Source organism: Fukomys damarensis, unplaced genomic scaffold (genome assembly GCF_012274545.1).
Source record: "Fukomys damarensis isolate Sample0158 unplaced genomic scaffold, DMR_v1.0_HiC HiC_scaffold_4, whole genome shotgun sequence".
NCBI classification, from domain to species: domain Eukaryota; kingdom Metazoa; phylum Chordata; class Mammalia; order Rodentia; family Bathyergidae; genus Fukomys; species Fukomys damarensis.
In genome coordinates, this window is record NW_022900916.1 from 60,199,279 (window position 1) to 60,225,000 (window position 25,722).

At 37.2% G+C, this 25,722-nt stretch overlaps 1 protein-coding gene across 10 annotated transcripts in view; it reads right to left on the reverse strand.

Moving 5' to 3' along the window:
• The window catches only part of Ppp1r9a (protein phosphatase 1 regulatory subunit 9A), a 307,086-nt gene extending 282,447 nt beyond the window's left edge, over positions 1-24,639 (reverse strand). For all 10 annotated transcript variants that reach the window (XM_010603427.2, XM_010603425.2, XM_010603423.2 and 7 more), the window contains exon 1: positions 23,027-24,639. In XM_010603427.2, coding sequence (XP_010601729.1) covers positions 23,027-24,421 — 1,395 coding nt within the window. In that variant the 5' untranslated portion in view covers positions 24,422-24,639. The remainder of the gene's footprint in view (positions 1-23,026) is intronic.
• Between the last annotated feature and the right edge of the window lie 1,083 nt (positions 24,640-25,722).

The window sequence follows — 25,722 nt, forward strand, 5'->3', positions numbered from 1 at the left end:
TTTTGTACCAGGGATGAAACTCAGGACCTTCTGCTTGCAAGGGCAGGCAGCAGCACCACTGAGCTAAATCCCTGGCCTGAAATACACTTTTACTTAGTTTGATCATGTTACTCAAGGGCATTCAATTCTAACCTCATTAAAAAGCATCAAAAATATTTTCCAAATGGGATTAAAATATAGAAAGATCTATATTTATTATGAAGTGCCTGCTTTGAGACCCGATTCTTACATGAGAAAAGAGACAGACTCAGGCCAGACACACTGGGCATATGCTGGGTCCACGCGTATCCTGGGCTCTGTGCGATAGTCTCTGTCCTTGGCTATCCTCTACTGAAAAGTGACTGCCAATTGTAAAGACTAAGTGGATTAACATGAATAAAACTTTTTAAACAGGGCCTGACATGGCAAACATTAGCTATTTGTATCATCATAGACAATGTGAGGCTATTCCAAATCAACTCTGTTGGAAACAAAATAAAAAGTTTGTTTCCTCTGAGGTGGAAGAGAACTACTTGTGCTCAGCCTTAGAAACCTGTAATAGTACCCTCCTTGTCACCACACTGGAACCGTCTCCGTCTCTATCACAGATGAGAGAAGGGAGGAGAGAGCCTCCCACCCCACCTTCTATTCTGATCTCTCTGCCTATCCACCTAAATTCAGTCATGACTTAAGAAGCACTTTGATACTTTACATGTTTCAGTGGCATTTCTGCAAATAGTTCAGAATATTTTAGCTTCACTTTGGTTGTATTTCTGACTTTTCAGAGAAGGAGAAGCTTTAGTAAAAAACTTAGCTATAATAAATTTATCTCTTTTAATCTCCTTCCAAATTTGCACATTTCAAGTAGAATCGTAGCAAACCATGCCCCCAAACATGGCAAATCATATTGCAGCTTTGTAGTCTGATAATATACTCATCCTTAATAATTACAAAGCAATGAGATTTTCCTGCATAATGGCAGAATGCTATGTATATGTGACGCATTTGCATACATCACCAAAGAAAATCTATCTCTGTATTTATTTTTAGACAAAGTTAATTCTTCCCTGACTTTTAGTCACTGTTACATATTTAATCATATAATGCTGGTTCCCTCTGTTCTACAGATACACAGTGCACTCCCCAACACCTGCTTCACAGGAATGTAATACCAGTTACAGGGAGACCAAATAATGGAATGTGGAAGGGTCAAAACCCTATTATCCCCCGCTGGCAAAGCACATGCCCCAGATAGATCCGAATTTCCATCTGCATCTTTGTAAAGGAGAAGCAGCATATTAAAAGATGTATTGCCAAGCATGACAGTGCACATCTGGAATCTAAGCTATGTTGCAAGCTATGGCAGAATGAACACAAAGCTCAAGGCCAGCCTGGACAACTGAGTGAGATGCTGTCTCAAAATAAAAAGGGCTAGCTGGGACACACTGGCTCACACGTGAAATCCTAGTACTCAGAAGACTGAGGCAGGAGGAGTGCAAGTTCAAGGCCGGCATAGGCTACATAAAAATTTCAAAGCCAGCTTCGACTATAGACAAAACCATCTCAAAAAAACCAAATAAATAAGATTGGGATTATTGCACAATGATAGAGCATCCCTAGGTACAATTGGCAGTATCAAAAAAAAAAAGGAAAACTTTTTAGTTTATAAATACTACTTTGTTATAAGTAATCATCATAATGCATTCCTTCTTCAGAAGGGCAATGCTGTATTTCACTATTTCTGGCTACTCCTCAGGTACAAAGGTTTAATTACAAGCATTTGCCAGTGTATCTTATCTAACAGCAAAGAAAATTAACTTGCCTTTAAAATTGGCTAACAACTAGCCCAACACCTACCTCAAGTGAAATGAACACCAAGAGCCAGGTGAGTGAAGAACTAGCCAATAAATGCACTGAATAAGAAAGCCATAGTAACAGCCACTCCCTTGCATTTATTATCCAAATGACGGGAGAAGAACACTTAGAAATGGTGTTTTAAGAACCCACACTTGAGTCTAATTCATGCAGAAATATTCTTTAAAAGTAACATACATAAACTAGGCATGATAGCACATGCATTCTGGGAGGCTGAAGCAGAAGGATCCAAGTTCAAGTCCATCCCCAGTAATTCAGTGACTTAGGGAGACCTCGTCTAAAAATTAAATTTAAAAAAAAATAAAAGGGAAGAGGACCAAGAAATAGAGTGTGGGAAAGAAAAGTAAAAACATTAAGATGAGTTATGTACATTTACCAACTGCCCACATTAAATGTAATCATTTATACTGCAAACTTGTACTAATAAAAAAATTTTAAGAAACAGAAGCAAATGTCCTAAAGTATAAGAACAAAAACATTTAAATTTTTAAAAAGGGCTAAGGATGCAGCTCAGTAGGAAGGCTCTGCCTATAACCCCTATAATGCAGATGGGTGAGAGAAGAGTATGTACAATACGTTGGTTAGTGTTATGGCTCGTGTCTAAATGTCCCCCCAAAACCTCATGTGATGTTAGGTGGGCCTTTTTCAGAGGCGACTGAATCTACAGTGTGTGACTGATTCATGGTACAACACTAGGCCCAAGGGCACCAGGATTAAGGGTGTGAGTGCTACCTGCCCTAAGTAGTCTGAATAAAATAAAAGAGGCAGAAAGACTTCTCTTGTTGCTTTTACTGCCTTCCTCTGCCATGAACTATTGCCCCTCTGCCAAGTGCTACTTGGCCTTGGAGTACCAGCCAATTATGGCCTGAAACCACTACAAACTTTGAGTTAAATAAACCTTTCTTTCTTTAACTTTGGGTGCCGGGTATTTTGTCCCAGCAGCAAGAAAAGTAACTGTGACAGCAAACCCAGTATTTGCTTAAAGTGTATCTGTGCATGCGTGTGTGTGTGTGTGTGTGTGAGTGTGTGTGACTAAGGACTGAATCCAGGAGTACTCTAACAATGAGCTACATTCCCAGCCCTTTTCAGTTTTTCCTTTGAGACAGGGTCTCACTAAAGTTCTCAAGCTGACCTCAAACTTGCAATCCTCCTACTGAGCTCAGCCTCCCAAGCAGCTGAGATTACAAGTGTGTATCATCACACCCAGCTATGTCATTTTTATTCATTTGCACGACTAATCTTAATATTTTTATAATGTGACATTTATTTCTAGGAACAAGGTGCTCACTGTATGAGCCACTAACAAAGAGATTAATATACAATGACCTCTCAAAAAATGATCATTTGAAGTCAGATTTTTCTACTTTACCGCCAAACCCATCTGCAAGTTTATTATGCTACATATCTTTTCCCCTTCCAAACTTTCTCTGAAACATTATTTCCCAAACTCTGTTCCTCCAAAATGTATACCTGCCCCATCAATATGCCTCCCTGCACTTTCCTTGTATCTTCTTTCTCTTTCTCTTCTTTCTTCCTCTCATAGGACCCCAGCGACACACATCTGCAGATCTAATAACCCCAGATTCACAGCCCAGACTCTGAGGTCCTGGCCCATTGTTCAACTGTTAGATCAGAAAATGAATCCCTCTTTATGACTAGCTAATTTCTTTACTCTCATTTGTTGAGAATCTATTATAAGCCAAGATCTTTTGTGGGCAAGAGAAATACATGATGAATAAGAAATAACTGCATACGATTTTTGTACTTAAATTTACATAATTTTATACAAATAGCACTTCTCATCGTGTGCCTTACTCAGTTTGTCCAGCATTCCCTTTGTCTGCCTTGACAACCATTCTTACGAACTTTCATCAGAGTCACAATCTTGTTCACCTGGACTATTACACACCTAGCCCACACTGCACATTAGCCCATATTTTCACTTTAATCCATTTTCCATTCTCCATCAGGATGGTCTTCCTAACACAAATCCAACCACACCTTTTCCATGCTTAAAAGTCCCTCCAATGACTGATAAGTTTTCAGAAAAGCTTGCACATTACTTAGTCTAGCATAAAGGAACCTTCCTGATCTGACCTTGCCTTACCAAGTATTAACAATAAAAAACTAGTCTTGAGACTTGTCATGTAGAGGTACAAGATCCCAGAGATCTGCAAGATAGCATTTTGTCTCTCCTCTGTGCTTTCCTGCTACAATGCACACCTGTTTCTGTCTCCTAATACTTATGAAACCTTCAACACTCAGAAGTGTGTCTCATCCAAGAAGCTTCCTCTATCACACCATGCCTTTGGAACCATATGCATTTTCTCTGCACTCACAGCAATTATGCACACCTCTAACACAGAGCTACTCTCCCAACATTATAACTTAATTTATGTCCTTATTTTTCCAGCTTGGATGCAAGCTGCTTGCAAGATCCTATGTTCTAATATGTAATTTAGGAGATGAATATCATGCCTCACATTGAGCAGATACTAGATGTTCTGTCAGAAGAAGCAATTTGGGCTGAAAATGGACCCCATACTTGAAAGGGAAGTTAAAGTTAGGAAATCATAGAAAGTGATGAATAGTTTAACAGGTCTACATGAACATAAGTCACCTAAAAGTGTATCTATTCACTAATCACTTGCTATCAGGCCAAGGCCTTTTCTTTGAGTTTAAGAATCCAGATTGATTTCTTTTCTTATATAATTCACTGACTATAAACTGGCCAGTTTCACTTTTTTTAAAGTGGAGCAAAAATGTTAAGTTGCTTGTAAAATCACTGGAGTCAATCTTTTTAGATATTGGTTGAAATAGTTTCTGTCACTCATATCACACGCATCTAAATGGACAAAAAAATTTTTAAGTGACATCTTTCCCCAATTTTTCCAAAAAATTCAATTTATGGTTTTATAAGAAAACAAAACCAGGCGTGGTGGCGCATGCCTGTAATCCCAGCACTTGGGAGGCTGAGCCAAGAGGATCACTCCAAGTTCGAGACCAGCCTGGGCTACATAGTGAGTTCCAGGTCAGTCTCAACTACATAGTTGAGAGACAACAAAAGAAAACAAAGTCTTTCTTTTCATACTTAGTGGTCATCATTTATATAATACTGAAAAAATATACACTTAGACAAATAAATTGGTTATAAATAGATCTAGGATGTACATACTCAACACCTAGTTAGCTCACAACTCAACGAGGTAAGCTAAGTAGTGAGAGCATGCTAAAGAATAATCTCCAAACTAGAGTCATTCATGTGGTCAGTCATACGGTTAATTCCACAAACAGAAAGCATCAGTTAATCCAGCAAGAGGTGTCAAAACACTGGTAGAAAGTTCCTAGGATAAATGCTTACAGAAAGAACAGAGAAAAACAATGGAGAACTGATGAATTTCCTCCAACTTCCTATAACCACTAATATATGTCAGGAGTATACAGCATTGCCGTGACCTTACCTGTCTTAAACTTCATCAATGACAAGGTCTGCACTTACTCTCCAACACTTCTGTGTATACAAGTCCCCCCTACACCACACACACACACACACACAGTCTTCCCTACTATCCCTTCAGTTATAATTTACAATTTTTAGTTGTATTAAATATTGAAAATGCTTTTCCCTCAGCTTAGGATTTCCTACTTCTCTACCTCATTCATTCACCTTCAAAGCTTCCATTCACGCACTGTTTGCTCTGTAACTGATGAGTCTTCTCTTCTGATGAAGGCACACACTGCTCAGGGGCACCAGTGCAAGCTGCTGCATCGCAGGTGACCATGATGCTGGCTTCCTTTGGTCAGTCCTCAAATATGCCTGTTCTCTCTGTTTAACTATTGATAGCACCCACCTTGCACTTTCAAAGTTTCATTTTGATAAAAAATTATGTGGCCTGCAGGCACTGTGTGACATAAAAATAAAGCAATGGCAATGGTCTATGGCTTTATTTTAAAATAATAACCATAATAATAATAATAATCAGACAATTTCTCAAATATTTGTCATTATTAATGTTCCATTTAATTATCAGTTTAGATGACAAATTATAGAGGTGTATACCTTATGTAAATATATCACAGACCTTAATGCAATATTCTATAAATGTTTTCTTCTCAATCTCTTTCATGAGACTATAATTTTGCGAGGACCAAGGGTTTTCTTTCCTTTTTTGTTTGTTTGTTTGTTTTTATGATACCACAGATGGAAGCCAAGGAGAATGATGCTATATCCTCAGCTCTTTTTATTTTGTTTTGAAATAGGGTCTTGCTAAGTTGCCCAGGCTGGCCTTGAGTCTACAATGCTCTTGCCCCAGACTCTGGAGTAGGTGGGATTACAGACTGGCTTGTCTGTCTTAATTTAATAGCCTTACAGCAGAGGACAAAGCCTAAAATACTTTAAACATATTCAGTAATGTCTGTTGTCTGTTATCAATGAATTTAAAAAAATCCTTCTCTAGCTATAGCATTACGAGTCATATATAAATACCTGAATAACAGGTGATTTATTGGCCTTGACTTATGTTTACACAGTAATTACAGAATGTTATAATCAAGCTAGGTATGGTAGCACATGCCTGTAATACTAGCACTAAGGAGGTTAAGGCAGAAAGACTGCCACAAGTTAGAGACTGGCATGGGCTACATAGTGAATTTAAAGTTAGCCTGGACTATACAGTGAGACACTGTCTCAAAAAATACAAAAACAAAAGAATATTATAATGCTATATGATGTTTAAAAATGAGCTAAGCATAATGAAGCACACCTATAATCCCAGAACTCTAGGAAGCAGAGGAAGGAGGATCACCAGATCCAGCCCAGTGTGGGCAATTTAGCAATCTATAATGATCTTGTCTCAAAAAAGAAAGAAAGAAAAAGAAAAAAGGCTAGGAGTATAACTTGATGCAAAGGCCTTGGGTTCAATCTTCAGTACCTCCTTGCCAACACTTTTTAAGACACTAGTTTTACAAATGAGAAAACAATAACTTCTACATTTCCGTTACATAAAGAGATTATCAAAGGCCTTGAAAATACTATGGCTATTTTTCAGTTTCAATGTCTACACTGCTTTTTAAAGAATACTTGTGGACCAGGGATTTAGCTCAGTGGCACTGCGCCTGCCTCACAAGCACAAGGTCCTGAGTTCAATCCACAGTACCACAAAAATAAATAAATATTTGTTTTTATTTATTTCCAGAAATTTAGTCATTGGATATTTAAAGACAAAACTATAGAAAATAGCTTAGCGGGTTTTTTCTTAAGGTGCTATTAAAAATTAGTTCTTAGTGGGACATGGTGGTGCATGCCTCTAATCCCAGCACTTGGGAGGCTGAGGCAGGAGGATCGCTGTGAGTTTGAGACCAGCCTGGGCTACACAGTGAGTCCCAAGTCAGTCTCAACTACATAGTGAGACCTTGTCTCAAAAAATAGAAAAAATAAAAAAGTTAGTTCTGCCTGGGGAAAATCTGTTTATAAACAAATCTGCATAAATAAGCCAAGGTATTTCATATTTCATATCTAATAACAACTGTCAGACATCTTCCAGGTAATGTAATTTATGGAGGAAACTTAGTCAACAAATACAATTTCAGGACCTTGGCTTATTTGTTCACATATGGTTTATTGCTAATTACTTACAAATCACTGAGAAAGATGGAAAGTTATTTTCTGGAACAACAAAAGTCATGCTCAGCAAGAGTCTGATTAGAGAATGTGACAACCAGCAACCAAAATATTTACAAAATTGTAACTTAGCTCTGGAACTGAAACTAAGCACATTTCTAAAACTAATATTAAGGGAATGGGAAGATAGATATAACTCAAAAGAAATTCCTCTCTCATCACTAAAAAAAAAAAAAAAAAAAAAAAAAAAAAACCTCAAAAAATTCATTGACGAAAATACGCCAAGACTGAAAAGAGATTTAATAATAAGAAATAATCCAGTTATTTTCCTTAAATTGTCAATTATTTTCATTGTTAAGAACACAGAAATATTCACACACTCAAGTTACCTAAGTTAGGACAAGTTACTGCAATTTCTAAATAGTTATGCAACTTTCTGATGTAGTCTCAATTTTTAAATTTTCTCAAAATCAGTGACAAGCCTGGGTGATCACTCAAAGCAGAAATAAAGTCAAGGCAAAATGAGTACCCTCCCCATTCTACCCCATTTTATGGTCTGAGATTACCATATTTTAAGGACTGTTCCTTGTTACTCATGAGCAGATTGAGATTCTGCAAATGAAAAAGAGCACAACAGCCTCAGCCAACTGAACCAGTGGCCAGAAAAGATTGTAATCTGTAACTCAATCACTCAGCTTTCATTCACAACAGTGTAGTTGAAGGATTCTGCCTATAAATAAGTCACACAGCATTTTACACACTTACACAGACACACACACATATGCACACATGCACAAATATCAGCATATTCCCAATTTAGACCTTCAAAGAAAAGAGGAAGGAGCATGTCAGACAGCAAAGATTCTTAACATGGACCCTAGGCCTATTATGTGACAGACACACCACAAAACAATGTCCTGCCCTAAAAGTTGAAATAAACTTAAGACAACCTGAAATCAGCAATTATCTGGAGCACAGCTCTAATTCTATGCCTCATAATCTTCCACTAAAACACAATTCTCCAAGAGAAGGAACTGCCTCACCAAACTTTCTAAGAATAAGGACAGCAGAACCAGCAACTCCCCAAAAATATATGGGGGGAATGAGTTTTCTGCCTGAAGCATCTTCAGAGGGTATAACCAAAGAAGAAAACTGGACTGTGATGTTTAATTTTACATGTCATCTTGGCTAGGCTTGGTGCTCAGGAATAGTTGGGTCAAATATTATACTATATGTTTATGTATCTATGATTTTTGGGTGGGTGGGTGGTGGTTGGTTTGTGGTACTGGGGACTTAAGCCAGGGCAGCTCAACCACTGAATGAAATTCCCACCCCAACTCCCTTTTTAAAATTTTGAGTCAGTCTCACCAAATTGCCCAGGCTGGCCTCAGACTTTCAAATTTAGTGATGCTCCTGCCTCAGCCTTCCCAGTACCTAGAATTACAAGCATGAACCACCACACCTGACCACAATGTCTTTCATAATTAGCTGCAACATTATCTCTTTCCTAAGTCTCCAGCCTGCCAACTCTCCCTGCAGACTTCTGATTTATCAGTCTCCACAATGTGAGCTAGCAAGCTCCTTAAAATAAATCCTTCTCTGTTATACTCATATCCTATTGGTTTTGTTTCTCTGTAGAACTGACTAATCCACTAATTCAACATTAAACATAGGCTATGAAAAAAATACACCTTCCAAAACACTCACATCAATATTCTGAGTTTATCTCCCTCTTCCTGAAACAAGAAGGATGAATTCAGATAGTAGTCATGGGTCAACTGCAGCAAACAGTTTTCTTTCTAGGTTAAGGACAAGGATCACATAAGCCAATAAGCCAACATCGGCAACTTCAAATTAAAAAATCCTCTGATCATCTCATCTGCAAAAGGGCAAATCTCCCGAGGGCTCTCCAAATTCCCAGAGAGCAGCACTCAGAGAATTCAGAATTCAAGGAGGGTCCACCAATGTAAAAATATCTTCACTGGAAAAGTTTAAGTCTCATATCAAACTTGGTTGGGTGTGTAATTAGTAAAGAAGGGTATCATTACTTCAAATCACTTATGAAAACAAATTTATATGAACATTTAAAATCACAAGTATAATTATTTTTTTCTGAACTTCTAATATTTTTTCCAATGCAACATTCTACGGAAAGGAGTTAAAGTCTTAAATGCTTTATCTGTTAATACTGCCTTTTTCCCGTTTTATAATCTTTACAATTATACACAAGTTGCCTATCACTAACAGAAACTCAATATTCAATGAAATACTAATAATATACCAGCCATACTGTAATAAGGTTTAACGATACCTAATGAAAAATCTTTGCAATATCAAGTTTTATAATACACAATTCAACTAGGACTTTATCAGAATTTATAAAATGCTAAAATTACTAAAAACTCTTTTAAGATTAGAGTTATGAAGCTAAGAATAATGGTACACACCTGTAATTCTAGCACCCAGGCAGCTGAAGTAGGAGGATCACTGAAAATTCAAATTAAGACTGAGCTATGGTGCTACATAGTGAGTTTAAGGCCAGCCTGAAGTACACAGTGAGACCCTCTATCAAAAACTGAAAAAGATTGGTATTATCAGATGATCTAATTAGACCAAAAGTAATATCTAAATTTCTATCTTCAGAACTCTAATTAACAGATATGTTTCTCATCATTTATGTACTACTATATTATCTACCAAAGCTTTCCAAAGGTAGAAAACTATCCAATGTGTGAGAGGAACTGATCCTTTGACCCTAACTAAAAATATTATATACTACTACATGTCTAATCATATATCAATGAATCTCTTTCAGCTAACACTTTTATTAAGAGGAACAACAGGAAACTACACACTGGCTGCTATTTTGAAACAGGAAACATATTCAAAAGAACTGTGAAGGCCTGGAACTCAAAATTCTGTTTTCAACAGAGTATGTGCACTATTTTTACAGGATTTTATGTAAGAAGATACTGTACTTATCTCTCAACTTCACACAACGCTTACTAAGGCTCAATAATCTAACAAAAAAAACATGATGCCGAGTGTTGAGGTGCAGACTTGTAATCCTTGCACTCAGGAGGCTGAATGAAATAGGAGAATCACTCTGAGTTCAAGTCCAGCCTGGGCTACATAGTGAGCCCCAGCTCAGCCTGAACTGCATTTCAAGACCTTGTCTCAAACAAAAAAGGCGTACAGGTCATTAGCTTTCACGGAAAAACTGTTAAAACTTTCTTTAAACAAATGTTTATTATTTTAGTAAGACTACTCTTTAAAATAAATTTCACTTCCAATCTAATATACCTAGTTTTTAAGTTACATATTAGGACATCCTGGCTGAACAATGAAAAATATGTCATGATCTAATGTCTACAAAATATTATAGTTATAATTTAAAATAAATCAGAAGGTCTTGTCCCTCATTATGCTTCTAAGTTTAGCCACAAAGGTGAGAACAGTTTTACCAAGGGTTAAAAAACATCTACTTAATGAATTCAACTGTTAAAAGTATACCTATTTTCTTAATTTAACACCTTTTTCATTGTTAACACAAATTTATACTTTCTAGTCAAAATTTTCTTGTGACCTGTCCTCCAAAAAATTACATTAATTATTACATCTTTGGGCAGCATAAAAAAGTACTTTTGTCAATTCCTTCAGTCGTTATTGCTGATAATCTAATTGCATCCTTCTCCCAACATTTTAACGCAATTAAATAATATATACTCATTACAGAAAATTTAGTAAACCTAGAAAAGTAAAATTTTTACACATCACCTTTATCTCCATCCAGAAAATATCAAAGTTAGCATTTACATACTTTAAAATAAAGATGATAGGAGTATATATTAAATACTTAACCAATTTGTTTACTCACCGAGATACAATCTTACGAAGCATGAGTTATGCACCTTTACCCTATTAGTACTTCATGTATCTATCTATCATGAAAAATTTCAATATTGCTTGAATGCGCAAGTTTCTCTGAATTTCTACTAACATAAATAACACTTTGATTTGGTCCTTACCAATAATCACTGACAAAAAAGGGCAGTAAACACCATTCAGAACCCTATCACAAAGGCCTACAGTGGGCTGTGGAGGTAGCTCAGTGACAGACAGCTTGCCTAGTAGGAACAAGGCCTCGTGTTCAATTTCCCAACACTGCAACAAAAAGAGCCTATAAACACATGAAAACCTTCAACCTCACCAATAAATCAAAATCACATGCAGAAACTACAAGACGTTTTTTTTTAGCAAAGGAAAACCCATACAGCATGTATAAATGCTGGCACAAGAATTGTGAGACAACTATTCCAATTCAATGCTAATTATAAAGTAACACATTTTTTCTGAATAGTAAAGGTAGCATGTGTCAAGGGCTTTAAAATATTTTAGCTAATAATTTCACTTTTTAAAAATTGATCCTAAATAATTATTTTGTTAAAAAAACATACCGTATAGGGTTAATTCCCTTTTGAACATGAACTTAGTGTTGTGCATGTATTTTCAAGCTAGTAAAAATTTGAATTATTACTATGCTTTGAGTTCATCTTCTAAAAGTTCAAAGATTGTAACTTTAATTCTCAAAGTAGTAGTGTTAGAAGCTGCGACCTCTAAGAGACGAGGTCCTCAAGAGGATCACTCCCCGACGTGCTTAGTCAGTGTGTGGAGCAGCTGTTACCCAGCAAGGGCACCTTGTGCTCTCCTGCAGCATGTGCTTCCTGTCTGCTCACTGTCTATGATGTCCTGGCCAGATGCTACCACTAGGACCTTGGATTCCCCACCTCCAGAATCGTGACCTAAAGAAACTTCATTCCTTAAAAAAAAACAAAAAAAAAACACACACCCTAATCTCAGATATTGTTAGAGCAATAGAAAATGGACTAAAAAACTTTTTATATATCTGTTTTAAAGCTTAGTGCTTAATCTTAAAAATTCTAACACCTGTTTTCAGCATAGCATATAATACAATAATTGATGTACAACTTAAATTACATTTTATCTATCTACAGAATAAACTTTGAAAACTAAACATGTTTTATATGTTGATAGGTAACATTCACATACACCTTTCCCCCTAAAAATCGGCTCTTCAGGAATATAGTGTGTGTGTGTGTGTGTGTGTGTGTGTGTCTAAAATCCCAGCACTCTGGGAGGCTGGCCCAAGAAGATCTCAAGTTCCAGCTCAAGCCTCAGCAACTGAGTTATGAGACTGCTTCTAAACACTGTAAATGACAGATAAAGGGCTGAGGATGTAGCTCAGGGCAAAGGCTCTTGCTTCAGTCCTCAATATTGAGAGAAAAAGAGAGAGAGAGGGAAACAGAGAGATGTCTCCTTTTTTTTTACAAAACAATTTTGTGTATCCATTTTATTATCATAAGCGAGTACTGAATAAAAGAACTCATCAGTACAGCCCTGACTAAATAGCAGATCTTGGGCTAGGGACATAGCAGAGTACTTCTTTAAAATAAAGTGGATCTTAAAAACAAATCAATAAACTCACCACTTCATCTTCTTTTATAGTAGAAGGAAAATTCTTTAAATATCTGAAAAAAAGATGTCTTTGAGTTCTAGAGACCTAGCTTTTCAGTACTAATTAAAATTCTTATATTCAATTAAATGAATATCCTGATATTAATATACTTTCCATGAAGTTCTACTGATACAACTTTTTGGGGGGGGCAGGAACTGGGGATCGAACTAGAGACCCTGTGCTTGCAAGGCAGGAGGCAGCACCACTGAGCTAAATCCCTAGCCCATCTACTGATACAACTTTTAAGAGAGAAGTAAAAATAAATGTTTAGAGAGAAATCTCTAAATTGACCCTTGCCAATTACTGGTGTCCCATTTTAGCCCACTACTTCAAATGGTATAGAAAATAATCTGGAAGCTTCACTCCTCCCCCAGCCCCGTACTAAGTTCGAGTCACCTGACTTAAAAACAAAGGAAAGAGACTCTCAGCAGTTGCATTTAAAATCATTTTTCTTATTTAGTTAGTTAGTTCTCTTTTTTGCAGGGTTGGTTTGTTTTGAGACAAGGTATCCCTTAAATAGCCCAGGGTGGGCTTGAACTTGGGATCCTTCTGCTGCAGCCTCGCAAACTGCTGGTTTTACAGGCATGCACTGCCGCCACACCTGGCTTCATTTAAAACAACTTATCGCCCCAAAACACATGAGGAATAGCTTCAACTCTACAAACGCTTTTAAATCTGAGAAATACAGTCAATTAAATAAACAAAAAGCATAACTGTCCTCCTGGTAGAATACAAAATTTCCATGCGTCTTTATACTCAGGCTATTTCGTTGTGTTCTCTGTAAGGAAAGGTGCATGAGAAAGAGGTAACAATTTAGACTGAAATTTAGAAATTGTACAAAAAACATCAATATTTCAATCATGTTGAACTATCCTATAAAGCTATTTCAAGAACAAAAATGAGTCAAGCAATTATTATGTCAGCAACTATATTACAAAACATTTTTTTATTCTTAGGTTCCTTAGAATATTTTAATATATAGTTCAAACCAGACTTTTACAGTTAAGCTGCTCTAAAAATCCACTCTATAAAAATGTACTCTTAAGATTTGATATTTTAACCATTTTAAGTTTTAATAGACTCCACATATAAACAACATTCTTAAGAGCAATATAAATTTTTCATTTCAGCATTTCAAAAAAGGATTTCTCTCTTTGTATGAACCCTCTTTTTTGGTGTGGGGGATAGAACTCGGAAACTTGGGCTTGCCAGGCAGGCAGCAGCACCACTGAACTACACCTCCAGCCCCGCAGAATTTTCTCCTTGAAACAACAACACAAATATTTATGATTATGGCACAGTACAAATATGTTTAAGATCAGCAACTACAAAATACTAAGCTGAAAAGGGATCTTAGTGATGCACTACAAGTACAAAGTCTCAATTACCAGAAATCCAAGGCCTCAAGAAGCAGATTTGTCCAAGTTCACAGAATATCAAGTTAACTCTCAGTGTTACTTTTATTGTTACCAGGCAATAATATTTAATAGTAATGTAGACAGTACCCTTCTATAGACAGCATACGATAATTAAATACTCACCTAAAGTCACTCCTCTTAGAGATGGTTATAGTACAGATAATAGCAAGTAGGCAGAGGAAATCTACATTTGACATACTGAAGGATAAGAAAAATCCCTTAAAGATTTGTCTTCCCATAAACAATTCCAAAAAGGAATACTGAACGCAACCTAAGAATAGTAGGCTCGCCAGACTGGATCTGAGGAAGTTCCCCCAAAGAGTGGAGAATTCAACTGATTCCACCTACAGGGTAGGTTGTAGGCTGCTGACCCACATCAAAGAAAAGAACGGCAGAATGCCACAGAAGACAATTGCAGCAACAGGCATAAGCAGGTTTAGTAGGTAGGAAGACCTACGCTCAGAGAGGAGTGAGGACCTTCAAGACAGGCGCATTATGGATTATGGTCTGGGCCTGAGTACGCTAAGTGTTTTGAGGTGGGGACCTCTGGAATTTGTGAATCTCCAGTAAGAGAAAGAAAAGCACAGGCTCAATATACAGGTGAAGAGCCCATTTTATAGGAGAAAAGCACTGGCCAATCTATTGTGTATTTTAAAACTTAGGGATTTAGGAGTGAGTAGCCTGGAAGGGGAAAATATATTGTAATGCTGCAGGGTTTTTCTTTTAAGTACAATTTTTAAATTATGATTGTCCTCATCTCCTTTCTACCTATCATTTCTATGAAATAAGCATGAGATCACTAGAAAGGACAAGGGTCTTTTCTTCTGAGAAAGGACTCTGGTAAAGACGAAAATCCATCTTAGTATAATTTGGGCCTGTAAAGAAACACTGTGCCGCTGAAACACTCATGCTTCATCAACAGCTTTTAGGACTTGTTCCGACCATCCCCTGTGCCACGTAAACCTGTTCTTTCCACGTTACAAATCTCCTCCTTTCTTGGGTCCTTCACTCTCTTCAGCTTTGTAACTTCATTTTCTATATAAAGCTTCATAAAAAGGTGGATGACATTTGTTGATTTTAGTTTCTGTATGAATTTGCATAAAAAGGGAGATGATATTTATTGCTTTTATTGTCAGTTAATAATATTTAACTTCCACATTTACTTGTTTAGACCACATCACCGTCTGAAAACTCATGTGTCCTTGCGCTCTAGTCCTTCTCTGCTATCCAAATATATCCCAAACCATACTGATCGCGTCTCCTGTATTCCTTTCTAAAGGCATTTCATTTACACAAAATGTCCAAAAGAGACAAATCGACAGAGAAAGGAAGCAGATGACAGTTTGCCACAGGATGGAAGAAGTGAAATAGAGAATTGTCGACTAACAGGCACAGGGTTTCTTTCTGGGTTGAGGAAAGATTCTAATTAGGTAATAATGATGGTTGCATAACACTATGAATATACTAAAAGGCACTGAATTCTGTACTTTAAAATGTGATCTTTATGTTATCTAAACGTTACCTCAATAAAAAAAGCTAATTAAAATTAAAGCAGCCGGGGATTTAGCTCAGCGGTTCAGTGGCCTGCCTTGCAAGCACAAGGACCCAAGTTCAATCCCCGGTACGAAAAAAAAAAAAAAAAAAAAAATTAAAGCACACAGACATCCCAGCATTCCCTTCCAACTTTGCTTTTATCTTCCAGAGTCATAAAAGCCCCCATACATGGAATTATTCAAGCAGAAGCTCAAAGATCATCTGTCAGCAATATGCTACTGAAGGGCTTCCTAAAGTGACTGGGAAATTACATGAGATTACCTTTAAGTATTTTTCATCTCTAAATTTCTATGTCACTGAAGTGAAGAGAGTAGAGCCAAGAGAAATTTTTAAAGTGACCAGGAAGAAAACTGAAGCATAACTTGAAAATTTTCCTCTTTTCAAAAATTAAAACTATAGAATACAATGAAGCCAAAGAACAAAAATAAAATAGGTTCAAAATAGATCACAGAAAACTATTTTAGATATAAATCAGAAGTAGCACAAAAAACATTATTTTCAGAGTTTAACATAGCAATATTAGTTTTGTTTATGCACAATTTATCCTACATCAACTGTATTCACAACAAATTTCTAAACCTTTTTTCTTCTTCAGTAGTAATAAAGATCTCAGAAAAAAATCTAATGCAAATTAGATTTAAATCAAATTATGCTCCATGGGTATCTTAACAAGGTACACAATACATAAACGTAATAGTTATTTTCCCCAAAATTTGGTGGCTTATTTTTGAAGCCCACAAACCTAACAATTGGTATTTGTGAGAAAGTTTAAAGACAAATTTTTATGATCTGACAAAGGAAGAAACTTCAAATCTTTCTACTATAAATGCCAGCAAACATCTGAAGTAGTTTTCTATAGAAAAGAATTCCTTTTTAAACAAAATGATAATTGTTAAGTTAAAAAACAGGAATACAGTATATACACTTCAATTTTCTGAGGGACTTAATATATATTCATTATTTGGGTCTACACAGTACATTAAAATACTTCACATATTTCATTTACCTCATTTTGAAACACAGGTCATGAAATATCAAAATGTAAAAGGAAATCCAATTTAAATGTTATGCCATCAAAGTTATACAAATAAAAGTAAATTAAATAAGATGGCAATTCTTACGCTCCCTCTAGAAGTTTATTGATTTAGACGTCCAAAGGAATGAAAGAAACAGAACCTTATTGATCAAGAACCTCATCCTATCCTTTTATAATTAAAACCACACAAGTGTCTATGATGTGACTTCTCCTTCCTGGAAAATGCCAGGTAAGTGCTTTACAGTTCAGCTACGAGCCAAGTGCTTTTTATTTTATTGTGATTCAGGGTCTAAGTTTCCCAGGTTGGCCTGAATCTTGCAATCTTGGGCATCAGGCTCCCAAGTAGCTGGGATCACAGGTAGGCCTCATCACTCTGGGCCCATGACTTTTTTTTTCTTTTCTTTTTTTTTTTTTTTTGGTACTGACCACCAAACTTGGGCCCTTGCACTTGCAAGGCAGGCTGCAGAACTACTGAGCCAAATCCCCACCTTGAGCGTCACTTTTTAATGACCCAAACACCTAACAAATTCAGACAGCATTATCCACTTTGGTATGCAGAAACAGAGTTTCAGGCACTTTACACAATTACAATTTATTTCATGCTCAAAGAATATTATTCTACACAACCTGCTACAGAAGCCCCATGTGAAAAGGAGATTTATTCAATGTCCTAAGACCAACCCCTTTCAGAGGCTGAAAATTCTGCTTCAGACTCTTAGTCTAAAGAAAGGTCTACCCAGGAGCAACATCAGCACCACTTAAAATTTTGCTAGAAATGCACAATCTCAGGTCCCATTTCAGACTCCATGGTATTAATTTGTGTGATTAAGAAAAAAAATGCAGGCTGAGGATGTGGCTCAGTGATAAACTCCCTGCTTAGCATGTGCAGGGCCCTGGATTAGATCACTAGCAGGAAAGGTAGTGAGGGAGGGAAGGAGGGAGGAATGGAAGGGAGTGGAAGGGAGAGAGAAGAGAAAAGAGGAGGGGAGGAGAGAAAACCGTAAACAAGGACCAGGAATTTAGCTCAGTTGCACCACACCTGAGTTCAACCCCTGGATACTGGAAAAAAAAAAAAAAAAAAAAAAAAAAACTGTAAATAAGCTAACAGCCTATGAGAGGGGCAATACTCACGCTTGGTAAATACGGATACTAAGAATACAAACAGCTAATATGAAGGCAGAATTCAGAAAATATATTAAAAATACATGAGTTAGCAAACTACTACATGACACTACAAAAAGAATAAACAGAAAATATGATAGAACAAAAAAGCTTTACTAATAGAGATAGAAAGAACAAGGCATTATTATGCAAACTCTGGACTGACACCTTTGTCACCTTCACATCAAGCCACTAAGGACACTCAGTATGGTACTCTGTGGAAACACGGGTGTTGCACCCATCAAAGTAAATAAAAGCCCAAGGCTCATGATCAGACAAACTGGCATAGTACAGCTATACCTAGATGCACATGTCCCACATCTTTTCAGCAAAGCAAGTCTGCATCACAGACACACACCATCAGTCCATGGGGTTTCTACTCTGATCTGCATAACCAGGCCACCAGTGAGGAAGGCTGGTATAAGAGACAGACAAATCGGCTGGACATGGTGTGCCCAAGAGGCAGGTAGTTCTGTCCTTCTACCTTGCTTTGCACCTAAGTGTGTTGACTTATCCTGACATTCCTCTAGCTCCTGGATTTGTACCTGGATTTAATATGGATTTTACATGGGTTTAAACAAGACTCAAGCATTTTAATTTGGTTGCTGAATGCCTGTATTCCATAACCTCTGAGATAGCTTGCCTAATACTGTACTTGGGGGTTAACCATTGCATTGAGGTACTTTCCCACAGTACACCTACTGAAACAAATTCTGCATTTTAATAAGAATCCCAAAGTGATTCATATGCATATTAAAGTTAACACACACTGACAAAATTGTTCGAAAGAAAAGCCTCCACAAAGACAAAAGGTTAGATCTCAGAAAAACTGTGTTCTGCACACCTTCCTGTTTCTAAAAGCCAAAAGGCTTCCTATAACACAGACTACGCCCGAGAGTCCCCAAATGAGGGTGAGAATACAAAGCAATCCATTCCCAACAATTACCACGTAAGGTTTAACAAAGTTTTAACTGCCCTTCCTGATCCTCCTCTGAACTCCAGCTCTCTTAAATCCCAGCCCAACATGATGGTACATAGCTACTCACCAGTCTGAGAAATTTAACAAGACTGTCTCAAAATAAAGAATGTAAATGGCTGGGGATACACAGCTCAGTGGTAGAGAGCCCTTGGGTTCCATCCCCAGTACAAAAAAAAAAAAAAAGAAAAGAAAAGAAAAGATCCTTACAGTTTGAGAAAACAAAGTATAGCACACTGCACTGCAACGTTAATTGTGCAGTCTCCTACTTGTTGTGAGCTAAGAAAAATTTTTTTCAACTAATGCTTTTTAAAGAATACCACTGCAAAGGATATAAGGCTACTAGTGACAGAGAAAAGGGTATGACTTAATGAGGTCGCGATGACCTCAGAAAGGTCATCCAAGAGCAGAGATAAGCAGAAGGACCTGAGGCACACTGCACTGCAACGTTAATTGTGCAGTCTCCTACTTGTTGTGAGCTAAGAAAAATTTTTTTCAACTAATGCTTTTTAAAGAATACCACTGCAAAGGATATAAGGCTACTAGTGACAGAGAAAAGGGTATGACTTAATGAGGTCGCGATGACCTCAGAAAGGTCATCCAAGAGCAGAGATAAGCAGAAGGACCTGAGAAGCCTTGTTAAAGGGCCGCACACTCCACCTACCAGCATCTCAGGACAGGAACAGTGTCAGTCATGTGTATGATATTTGCAGTGTGCCTCATTCATGCCAGGGGCTTAGTAAATGTTCCAAACTAATAGAAAAACAATGACAAACGTCATGCTGTCTATCCTTGATTTATCTTTACTTTAACGCATTCCTTTGGTTTTAAGAGATTCCTAAGAATGAAAGATGTAACTACACATCTCAGATCAACATGGCTCATAACATTCTCCCATCCCATACCTCAAAGGTGGATTTTGTATTTTGTATTATGAATCCCATTCTTAATAGCCCGTGGCCCTTTGAAGCATACCAACCTACCCAATAAAAAACAACTGTGTCCCTGAAAGATTGAAAAGTCACCCTGCTGGCTAGCAGTAAAATCTGACCATTTCTAAGTCACTAACAGTATGAGGAATGTACTAGTTTGCTGTTTTTCTAGGTTCAGATTTAAGACATCTTAGAGTAATATATTTAAAACCTGCAAAAGAACTGAACTAGATACTGAGCACATACAAATATCATGAACAAGATCTACAACAAAACACTAAAGGTATAGGGAATATTTTATCTAACAAAATATCAGAAAAAGATATTTTCTAATAAAAATATCAGAAAAAGAATATGAAAACTTCAAAATTCATTTCTTTAAAAAATGTTTCCTAGTGTTTCTTAAAGAGGAAGTATATTTAAATTCCAAAAGAAAAGATTTTGGTTGGAAATCATAACATACTATTCCAATAAGTAAAGTTTTAAGGTAACATACATAAAAAATGAATGAATATCCTCAGTTCCAAATAATATATTAAATACTTTTCATCCTATGTATTTAGTACAGCCAAATACTATTAAAGGACTCAGGATAGTAGATATTTTGGCTCAGTTTATATACTGTATTATATGAGCTTTAAATTAAGAACTCTTAAGACTTATACAGTCACAGAGGAAAGAGGTAACCTTGTAAGATTCTTGTGTCTTCTGCAGCTGGCAGCAACAAAAAACACTTATAAGATTTTCCTAAATATTTTTTGGCTTTAATTATTCATCACCTTCTGAGGAAAGAAAGTCTTAATTGAAAAATCACACAAACAGCATCAAGACAAATAGAAAGCAGCTCTCAAATTTTCCAAAGTGAATCAATTCAACAGCGTATTAAACAATAGCAGCAACCAGAAAAAGTAATTGTCCTATTCATTACAAGAGGTCTAATAATGACCATTCTGTTTGCAAACTTAATCCACTCCAATCAGTCCTGCTAATTTCCCAATAAAACACATCACAGTGTTTGTTTCACAAATCATACATTTGACTAAGTTCCTCAAGAATCATGTTAAATTTAAATACAACGTAATTTATTTTCTGTCTTTGTAATTTGAAATCCAGCTTATTTAGTGTATGAGTTTAAGAGGCAAAATCTACTATAAGCAAGAGTAATAAAAAATCACTTGAATTTCAAAATATCACATCCAAAAAGCTTGTTTGTTCACATATAAACATACGTATTCCATTGACAAATCCCTTAAAAACCATCAAACCTATTAATGTGCAGCCCAGGACCTGAATATAGGCTGGTGTCCCACTGGATTGCATGACTGATGTTTTATTTGATAAATTTTTATAAACGGATGTCCCCCTATTAAAAAGCCGCCTGGTTTAACAAACTCCTTTCAAGAGTTCATTTCAGTTATTCATGCTTTGCTCAATGTGAAACAATTTAATCATACTGTTTTCCTCCTAAGAGACAGAAAGATGATGTTCCAAGGGGACATGAATGGTAAAGTTCGGCAGCTCATTAGACAGGTTTGAGGAAAGGGCACCTTTGAAGACTCACAGAAGTGGGAGTAGGGGACAGCGAAGGAGAGAGAATCACAGGACAGTGGTAGAGCCTGAAAGAAAACTTAGTTTACTTTCGAACCAGACTCAAGTCTCTGGTTTAAACACAGTCTAATTTGAAATAGCCTGTTCTGATCCAGACCTTCTGCCGTATGCTAATAAAAATGAAAATTTGCCCACAAGCGCTCTGTGAATAATTTCATAGATTATTTCATTTTTAAAATACTATTTCATAATTAAAACGTCAGACTTCTGTGACTATTTCTACATACATTATTTATCTTACAGCTTTACACGGATGACAGATATGACAATGGATAGTGACTTTAGAGTGTGAGGAGATCTAGTATCATAGTCCACATCTGTCACATGTACAAACATTATACAAGCTAGGAGCCCCTAGAAAGTAGTTTCAAAGTACACAGTTGCCCCCAAATCCCCGTGGCTTCCCTGAGGACAGTACGCCAGAATCGAAAGGGTGAGCTGGTGGGCAAGGACACTGCGAGAAACACTCCAGGGGATTCTGCTACTCAGCCAAGCACCTCTTGCCCCTGCTGCTATTATCCCTAATAATGCTCCATCACCCGCTGCTGGCGCACTTTGTGCAACTCTTTATACCAAATGTTAGCTAAGTGAAGTCATTAGAATAGAGCATCTGAATTCAACTGGCATTTATCCAGTTTTTAAGAAGTAATATAAATCCATGAATGGCAAATCAGTTTTACTTCCTTTCACAAAATCGCATTTTAAAGCTACATAACAAATTCTGAATTCAAAGCTGTTTACAGTTGGAGCTTTTCAATCACAGTATTTAAGTCAGCTAATGTATTTCCATAAATCAAATTTTCACTACTCAGTAGCAATCAAGAAAAAAAGTTCCAACAACATTCCTCACAATCCACTTACACCTAAGTAAGGAATAACTGAGATTTTTTAAGCAAGTAAATAAAGACGATTATTTCAAGGTTTCCATAATTCACCTGATGTACCTTATACCTCAGATCTTACAGTTTATAGATTCAGAAAGTTTTTATAGGTAATGTTAAGTAACACTTGTTATAGTTTTATTTCAAACAAACACTCCTGGTTTTCAGTGCTCATTTTATTCATACTCCAGTCCAGTGGAATGCATTTCACAATCTCCAAACTTCCTCAACTTTCATATCGCTCACTATTAGTTTCTATCATCATAAAGCACATTAAGAAATATGATTGAGATCTCTCAAACTCCAAACTTTTAAAATCATCTAACAGGTGCACACCAACAATCTTAAAATTCCTTTACAGAAACTTTCATTATTTGTCAAACCTCTTCCACAGAGTTAGGCCCCAAAACTAAAACAAACTTAGCAAACAATTTAAGGCAGCATACTTACCTTAATTGGAGCACTACTAAACTTAATTTTCCGATTTGCAGGGATTTCATCTTCTTCTGGCAATCCGACAATTTCTGAGTACTCCATATCGGGCTGATAGTAACTGTTCTCGTCACTATCTTCCTCCTCATCCTGCTCAGTGCCTGTCTCTCCCCAGTCTGAATTATACCTGGATCTTACCCTGTACACATTATAGTCACTGTGCATGTATACATGGGAGCTCTCAAAATTACTGGGGTCTTCAGGTACTTCTCTTCCGTAGCTGGATGTAGAAGCATCAGGAGAGGTGAGACCACCAGTTGCAAGCTCTTTCCTCTGTTGTTTTGCTGCCTCGGTCCCAACCAAATAAGCTCCAGCACCTCCTGAAGGTTCATTTTGTGGTGAAAGGATCGCAGACCTCGGCATTGCCTTACTGTCAGCACAAGGTTCTTCGGGACTGTCTTTGTCAATTCTGCTCCGAGTCTCTTGGTTAGATGTGGAGTTCTCGGCTTCCTTGCTTTGCTGTGTCTCCTCGCTAGGCAACGACGCTGGAGGTGTACTCTTAGGAGTCACTTCTGCTATTGGAGTTGTATTACTCTTCTGAGCATCCTCAGTATCAACTTCTTGGGTGTTCGAAGGAGACCAAGAATCAGAATCCTTAAGGTGGCCAAAGGTATCGAGATTTGTAACAGTAACAGATGGCAAATTCAGGGGATAATGCCCAGTCACAGAATATTCACTGCTTTCTGCCTTCTCCAAAACGATGGCACTAGGGAACTCAGTGTTCTCAAATACTGCACTCAGTTGACTCACAGTTGGGGAGACAGCATCAGTGCGGGAGCTAAGGCTGTCCAAAGAATCAGTGCTGCCTCGATTGGATTTGGACCCGCCCCACTCATCCTGTGGTTCGCTCCCTCCACCCTTTTCTTTCTTGGGGGAATATCGCTGGTTCTGTCCTGACTCATGCACACTTCTCTCAAACATCTTTCGTGTCTCCGTGAACTTGGAATACGAGGGGCCATCACACATTGTGTCAAATCTACTGATTCGTTCAGAGACAGAGGACTCCAACTTAACAACAGAGCCATCTGTTTTCTCCAGAAATTCTTTAGGTTTCATCCTTCTCTGAGGGGATGAAGAGCCACCTTTCCCCCTCGTTTTGGCAACGACTGCAGCATTCTCATTGGGTTCCATACCCATCTGCATAAACAGATTTTTAATTCTGTTGACATTGGAGCCATATTTCCTGCCTCTGCTCTGTTGGGAGCCCTCACCTTCTTTTGCTTTTTGGTCCCCATCTGACTTGGGTTTGTCAAAAGTACTTTTCAGTGCCTGGAACTCAGTTCTATATGCATTCCTGTGGGGAGAGGCACTTCTGAGAGTGCTCCGTTCACCTGAAGACTCGGCTTTCAACATTTTTACTTCAAGAGTGAAAAGTCAATGTTCATAATGCTCAGGAAACAAAAAACAAAAATAAAAATAAAAACACCTCTCTTTTCTAATCACCAGTATCTGGTCACCAGAAGGCCCTTTCAAGTGGCATACTCTGTCAGTGTTCCGCCCAACAGGTGTGTGAGGAAATTATTCAGTCAAGAGTTATACAAAGTAGCTTTTTCAAAGCAAGACTAGAGGCTCATCTGCAATAGAAAAGAACGAAGTTCTGAATTCATGTACTTCTTTGAATTTATTTTACTCAAGTAATACATGCTTTACTTTCTAAGTGGGTTAGCCACAGGTCAAACAGAATTACTTATTGAAATGAGAAGTCAAAAGTCATGACGAAGTTATCATTCTCATTGATCTGACAATAAAAATGTCTCAAATACAAAAACCTCTCTGTCTCTCTGGCACACACACACAAACATAAGTAATATCTGAAATCAATACATCAGCCCGAGTTTTCATTGCTTTTTGTGAAAGACCTTAAATATATACAGCAATTCATATACCTTAAAGAAATCATCAAAATGTCCACAAAATCAATTTCACTTGGGATTCTCCATCATCAGGTAAAACTTTTTCTAAGTACACTCAAAAGTATGTAATATATACACTCCTAACCATGCCTAATGAGGCTTATTATTTCACTCTTTGTGGTCCAATATTCCTAGCTACAGCATCCTCCAAAGCAACACCAGCGCACTCTTAGAAACAAGCAGGAAAAAGTTCCTGAATGCCAGTAAGTTTCACCTTAAGTTCAGTTATAGCCATTATTTGGAGGATTCCAAATAGTGGATATTAATTATGAAGTGTGAAGTTGTCTATGACGGGAACAAATGAGAAAGTGACAATCAAAAAGCAAATATACCATGACACTTCTTTTCACAGCCTTGATTTTATTTCTTCTAGCCTCTTACTACAGGCTTAAAGCACAAGGCAGCACATGCTTGCTGCTCTCTCACCCACAGCTGGATTTTCTATCAATAAGCCAGCAAATACTCCGAGAAATGCTGAAAAGCAGACAATGCGGTTCTAAAGTTTTTTCATTTTTGTTTTTTTGTTTTGTTTTATTATGAGCCGGAACCAAATCACCCTCATGCACCATCAGCTGAGGAAGCAGACTTTTCACTTAAATCGTCTCCAAACTCGTTTCCTGGCCCAGCATGCATGCATCGCCCATGCAGACAAATAAGAAAGGCTTCGGAGTGTGGCGCCTGGTTTTCTGTTTTTTGGTTGTTGTTGTTTTTTTTTTTTTTTTTTTTTTTTTTTTTTTTTTT